General features: G+C 42.1%; 1 protein-coding gene across 1 annotated transcript in view; it reads right to left on the reverse strand.

The window, feature by feature from the left end:
• Nucleotides 1-3,677: 3,677 nt before the first annotated feature.
• The window catches only part of LOC118336299 (N-acetylglucosamine-1-phosphodiester alpha-N-acetylglucosaminidase-like), a gene marked incomplete at its 5' end in the record, with an annotated part of 6,845 nt that continues 3,295 nt past the window's right edge, over nt 3,678-7,227 (reverse strand). Inside the window, 2 exon segments of the mRNA XM_035672913.1 lie at nt 3,678-5,516; nt 6,520-6,601. Of these exon segments, the coding sequence (XP_035528806.1) occupies nt 5,267-5,516; nt 6,520-6,601 (332 nt within the window).

Genomic DNA, 7,227 nt, shown 5'->3' on the forward strand with positions numbered 1-7,227 from the left:
TCCTGTCGCTGCCTGAACCCGCCGAGTCTTCATCCCCAGAGTCAGAGTCCTGGTCGGAGCCACCGGGTCCCTCTGCTGTTCCCAGTCCGGGTACAGACAGCTAATAGGACCGCTAACTAGTTAGTGTTTCTAAACTGCTCGTTTCATTGATTTTAAGGGGAATCCGACCTGGTGGCAGACATTCAGAATAAGTATAGAAACATCCAATCTTCTCACTGATGGTCTTGTTTCTGTAGGTCATACAGAGGCATCAGTATTAGATTTAGACCAGTTAAAAACACCTTGTAATGCGTTTAAATAAAGGATCTGAATCTGTTGTAATGATCATAGAGTCCTAATCACAAACCTTTGGCCTTGTAGCTACTAAAACAGACTGAATTCAAGATGCTTGTTCTTCATTGGCGAGGAAACTACACAGCTACAGGAGGGTGGAGGACTGTTAGATGCTCAGATAGATTTTGGGTGGAGTGTCACTTTAACCCACGATTGACAAACAAAACCACAAACATGTGACCACACCCGGGAGACGTGAGAGGCGAAAAGAGTTCAATGACCTGATATCAGACACGAGCTCATTACACTGCAGAGGATCCAGAAAGCAACGCTGAAGTCTGCAGGAAGAAATGTGAAAGAGTGACATCCTCCTCCTGAGTTGCATCAGCTGAGGCCGGCAGAGCGGGAGGCGGGACGGACCGCCAGAGAGCCAGCAGGTCATTGGCTCTCAACGTCCCGTCAGCCGCCTCAGTGAACCCTGCTTGGCTGCCCTCCAACCCTCAGCTCATAAAGCCAGTTAATAATAGAGGTGAACTCATAAAACGCAGCCCCGGCTTCCTTTCTACATCAAAATAACTGCAGGAAGAAAGTGAGTCACTGTTAGGAAAATAAGAGTCTGAGAGCACGTGAAGAGATCCACCGCTTTTAAATGTCCTGTGATTAAATAACAAATTGTTTTCCAGGACATTTTCCAGGAGTCCGGCACTCACTCTAAACGGTGGTCATCATTTTTCTGGCTACCCACTTTTAAAAAAAAAAGACAAACCCTGGTTCACAGCGAGAAGACAATAAATAAAACTGGCAATAAACCCGATTCTGAGACGGGGAAGAAGACAGACAGGATGATCATGTTTTAAACATTATAATCACATCGGTTTGAATTCCACACCGCTGCCAAACAAAACCTCAAACCAGCCGGAACGACAGGTCACAAACAGGTCGCTCCTTCTGGTGACACATTTTTAAGTTCACTCACAGCCGATACAAACAGGATGACTGACGAGCCTCTGCAGAGGAAGAGGAGGCAGCAGAGAGAGTCACAGCCTGCGAAGACAACCATGAAAATGATTTGCATTATTGAACGTGCAGCATCTCTGGGTTCAATAAATAAACTTTCCTTTGCTTATGTTTGTTTAATACTGAGCCTGCCAACTTACTCAGGATGGTTCCTCATTCTTTCTCTCTCCCCCCTCATCATCATCATCATCATCTCTTCTTTTGGTCTGGTTTTCCTCTTTTGTTTTGCCTTCACATACATTTACTGCTGCTCCACTTACAGACCATAGACTCCTTTATTATGTTGCTTTTGTCTTGTTATCAGCAGAAGCAAACAGCTCTCTGATTTCAGTTTCAGCTGTGCTCTCCCTCTTTGCTAGCTCACTGAGCCTCGGCTGTGATGAAATGGGGGCTCGTCCTGGACCACATGACTAACGTCTCTCAGCAGCACGCGGCATAGAGAATCCATCCCAACAGGTTTTATTGTACAGATGTCTAGTGTCTGTGTTTCAAAGAAGAGGGCTAACCTGATTCTTCGGCTGCTTGGTACGACGCTCAGATTCCTGCTCTGGCTCACATATCTGACCCGCAGGCGAACACAGACAGCTGAATACTTCTCTGTGTGTTTGTTTACATCCAGCCGGTCAGTCAGTCGGGAGGGAAGAATGTATGTCACGTCTGAGAAACATAAAAGGATGTTTTGAAGCCTGGAGGTTTAGTTTTAAAGCTCGCTGACATCTTTTGTTAGCTCCTGTAATTTATGGAGGAATGTGCTACTAACAGGGCTCCAACTCTTTTTAAGAAATCATTTTCCAGTTTTCTTTGCTTAAGCTCTCTTGGCTATTAAAAGAAGTATAAATAAACGCTGTTCGTGTGTTTATTAACCAACACCTTTCATGAGAATTCTGCTTCAGCAAAAACAGACTCACCGCTGAAAAGATCGCTGCAAGTTCGTTCCAGGTCTGGTAAACCCGTTTTAAAGACCTTGCAGGTTCAACACTTGAGTTTCAAACTAAATATGATCTGAGGCCAAAGATCTGAGCGAGGGGCTAAAATACAATAACACAATTCCAGGACAACATGGTTCATTTCCAGGATATTTGGTCATTTTAATCAATTTCCAGGCATTTTCATGACTGGAAACTGGAAACTCCAACTATGCGGCACATCAAGTTTCTGAAAAAACATCTTGTTTGCGTGGCAGCTAATGAAACATTTTTTATAGGGGAAAGCAACATTTGACTTTGGGGAAGTAGAGGCAGGTAACACTAACAATGAACCCTGTTTGCTACACATTTATGTCTCAATATGAAGCTACAGCCAGAAGTTAGCTTCACTCAGCACAAAACAAGGGAAAGGAAACAAAATCCACCTACCAGCTCAATAATTAACACATTAGATCGCGTTTGTTTAATTAGCATTAATATTTCTGTCTAAATCGGGCACATTTACGTCAGTATTGATGTTAATTAATGTGTGTTCTCCCCCTGGTGACTAAAATGCATATAGTAAATACAATTTTCTTGGCACAGTCCATCCTTAAATACAAAACCACAATGTAATGCTCATTAATACCATGTTTAATAATGAGCTTTACAAGTGCTGGGAGGCAGATTTAGTTACTTTTGGACTGTATAAACTTAAGTTTGTCACCTCCCATCAGCAGAGTTTAACTCACCAAACATCCAAGTGACAAAAAGTTGAGGACAGGAAACTCCAAGAGTAAAAAAAACCTCAAAACTGAAACTAGAACAACGGGTGTTTTTCACATTAACTGGTCGGAGTGAGGAGCGTGCAGCTGGAGGTGGAGGTCAGAGGTCAAGTGAATGCCCCAGTGAACTGATAGTGGACAGAAATGCCCCTAAAAGGTGCAGTGACCTGCGGGTGAAACCTCAACCTCAGCTGACCTGCAGACTGGATGACTCTGCACATAAACATAAACTGAGAAAATGTCTGATGCTGCAACAACTGGGTGACCTGCTGCTGGGCGGAAAAACAAAAAGAGACAATTAAGTGAGTCAGTGAGGCAGAAAAGATGCTTATTTTCTTCTCACACTGACAAATGTTTCTAAAGAAAAATACAGAAAATGACGTCAGAAACCTTTAAATCCACAACAGAAACACCAAACAAGCATTTATATGTGTGTTTGTGAGCCAAGTGAGTCAAAATGAGCCAGAACTTGTTCTGCTTTAACTCAATCTGCGTCAGTTATCTGTTGGTTTACTGTTTTGTACCATTTGTATCCTACCAAGTCAGCATTAAGGTTAAAGCCCCCCGGGTAGAGATACTAACATGGCAACAGACCGTTCCCCTGAAAGTGCCAACGTGCTTTATGAACATTGATTCTCTCACTGATCAACTACAATCGACTGAAAAAAGAAAAAAAAAGACACAAATCGGAGACAGATTCATGTCTCAGTGGTCAAAACCTGATATTTACATTTATTTATGTGTTTAAAACAGGCACATCTCAGCAGTTTGATAACATTCACAAATGACATTATAAAGACAACAGTAAGAAATCCTGATGAGATACAAAGTTTGGCACATTTTTACAGAGAAGCTGAAACTGAATACTTGTTGCATCTTTAATCTTGTAAAGAACATTAACCTCGTGGTTATTTTTACATTCAGACATGGAGCTCAGTGCGTTATAACAAAAAACATCTAAAAATGTTAAATGTTGTTAAGAAATTCTCTGATAAAAAAGTCCTCAGTTTGTTTTGAACACCAGGAGCTTCCTGCTTTAAAAAGGTTCAAAGTTCATCTGATTACGTGGCAACAAGTAGAAACTCCACCAGGAGCCTGTATCATGAGCTAACACTGGAGATCCTGGATAACTACTATCACCAAGCTGGTTTCCACTCCAGCTACAAACACGTACAAACACTTTTTATACATGGTTGTCTTTATTTAAGATGTTAAGAGGTTTTACTTGAGTTTTAAGACATTTTTGGTGCTTTTTGTTGACAAACCGACTACATATGTCTAATATTAAAGAAACTGCAGCATTAATTAGGTTGGGTGGTTTCTGTTTGTTACATAGTTTCTACTTAAAGGTCCCCTATGTAAGATTATGAAGCATTTTGCGTGTTATTTTCATGTATAAATCACATTTTATTGCCAGTTGTAATGTAATTTATGCTCCTGAGCTCCCTCACTATTCGCTTTCCTGCAGTATCAACAATGTGCTAACGTCAGCTTACAAAAGGAAGTCCGTTAACGTCCACAAGCGGCCGACAACCCACCACAACACAGAGTCCTGAGTCAAAGCTAACATTACTGTAAAGCTTGTGAAATATACTGTCATATTGTCAGGCGCCAGATAACGTTGTTAAACGCTGCTGAAGGCTTGTTTGCCAACGTTATCGCCAGCAAAATACTACCCGAGTGGATATGTCAGTTGGCAACAGACTTTTAATGAAATGAAGTTATTCTATTGATATACTAAAAGCTCTTTATTGGTCTTTGTTATCAGGATCCTGTAGGAATGATAAAACCACATTTTTAGGGTTCTCATTCGTCAGAAATCGGGCCGTTGCCGTGTAGGTTACCGCGGTGATCAACCCTGGTAGCGAACCGGCTTTGTGATCGCCAAAGATCGCTGGATAACACATTCATTTTGCTTTGTAATACAGGCACCTGGTGTGAGTTCAAAGTTCATCATGACAACGAGTTCAAAACCTGGTCCTATACTAGAACTGTGGTTCAAACATCCGGATCCATCAGACAGCTGAGAGACAAAGAAAGCTTGGACCTCTTTTCCTTTCATGATCGGTTTTAAAAAGGTCTGAACTGTAAACGAAAACGGTGAAAATCTGATTAGCTGCCGACAGAAAAACGAATGTAGCAAAACTCTTGTGCTTTCGTCCTTTATCTTTTCACTTCAGCAGGACAGTCGGTTAAAGTCACACATCACATCGGTCCAGACTCAGCTGTTTGTCTTTGTGCAATAACAGAGCGTCCTCACTCGTCGTCCTCTGTCCCCCCCGACAGCTACGATCTCCCCGACGGAGACCAGATTTCATCCTGAGAGTCTGAGTCGTCAAATCCGATTCCCCCTTTCCCGTCGCCTGCTCTGGCGCGTGAAGCGGCGCCGTTGATGTCGTTCAGCGGCACGTAGGAGTAGTCTCGACGTTCGGGGAGGCGAGCCGCCACCGAGCCGCGACAGGCCTGCACGAGGTGAACCAGAAGGCTGACCGACAGCAGCGAGGCCAGAGTGAAGGTGATTATCAGCCACGTTCGCCTGAGGAGAGACGGACGAGGTTACAGCTCGGTGAGCAAAACCAAAAACATACAAAGACGGAGAGGCATCAGTACTGAAAGGTATTGTAAAGAGACCAATACAGAAACCAAGTGGGTCATTGATTAAGTAATCAGGTTATTGGAAGGACAGAGTCAGAGTCCTGGTCGGGTACAGACAGCGGATTTATACATGCCGTCTCTTTGTTTTAATATCGGCGTTACATATCGGTCACCCTGCTTTCTAAATATCGACGACTACATATATTTTCTCCACCGTGTTCAGGCTCATATATAACAAAACATCCAACACATACGACAGAACAGTGGACATCTGTTGTCTCACCAGTAACAACTGCTTTCAGTTCAAATGTTTGGTCAAATAAGGGTTAAAACAACCAAAAAAACCTTCTTTTCCTCCATCTGTGAGCAGAGTACCCGTTCACAAAGCGCTCTGCAGAAACCATAGCAACCACTAACAATTCCTCACTTGCATGTGAAAGGTAAGGAGGCTAATGAATGCGTCCCGTCCTCAGAGCGTCGGCCTTGTTTTCATGTAAAGGAGAGACGAGAAGCCAAAATCAGAGTGGAGGACACGACTAATTATTCCTCGTTAAATATCTCACGTCACATTGATTTCTCTTCCTTCCTTCAATTGACATCTCTTTCGTTTACTCTGAGAAAGAATTGGTTGGGTTTTAACTTAAAGCCACGCTGAGAGAAGAACACAGTGTGTGTTGAACAGAGCCGCGGTTTAACATTTGGCTGGCAGATGGGAGAATTTCACACCTCGACACATTTTCTACATCTGAGAGAGAGAAACCTTTTGTGTCGACCAACCAGCGATTATACAACAAAAAAAGACAAACCTTTCTAGTCTTTTCTAAAACATCTCAAAATGAGAGAACTGTGACCATTTTTAAAGGAGATGGTTTATTAAACGAGAGACGGTGGTAGAGGTCAGAGGTGAAGGGGGGGGTTCATCTGACTCGACCTTTGACACTTACTCTGTCAGATGAGGCTGCTCTCGGTGAGCTTCTTCGTCTCTTCTCCAAGATGTAAACATCTGTTTGGCCAGACAATGTCCAGCTGTGGAGAGAGAAAGGAGAAGAGGACTGTTTGTTATTAAGAGTTAAATCTTCACTTAAACTTTGACGTGTATTTTGGATTCAGTAGAGACGAAACATCAGCTCATTAATGCAAGATCAATATTTATATGAACTCTTTGGTAAAGAAAAAAGAAACGTGCCAATTTAGAGTTCATGACCCAGTATTGACCATGACACAGCTGTATGAAATTAGAAAAAGAAAGAAAATACAGTAAAAAGTAAGAAACATAAAGGTTTTCCCAAAATTTAGGGACAATAAAGTATTCCCGAGTTGTATGTAGGAACCTTATCTTTGTGCTCACAGCGTCGAGTTAAAGGATCCACACCGATAACACACTGTGCTGGAAGGCCCAACAGTCTCAGCTCCTGACTGCAACAGCGGATGTATTCTTGAAATAATTTAATAAATTATCTAATAGGACAATGGCCAACAAAGCTTCAGGGACACAAAATAAGGCTATTAAGTCTGTTTGATTGTTAAAAATGAAAAAATACATAATACAGAAAAAAATCCCCTGAACAGGAAACTTCTTGTTACTGAGCTCACTGTTTGGGTTAACTGCACAGTTATAAATATAATACAAAACATCCATAAAATATGTCACT

The sequence above is a fragment of the Morone saxatilis genome, unplaced genomic scaffold (genome assembly GCF_004916995.1).
Source record: "Morone saxatilis isolate NCDOM2014 unplaced genomic scaffold, NCSU_SB_2.0 Contig24, whole genome shotgun sequence".
NCBI classification, from domain to species: domain Eukaryota; kingdom Metazoa; phylum Chordata; class Actinopteri; family Moronidae; genus Morone; species Morone saxatilis.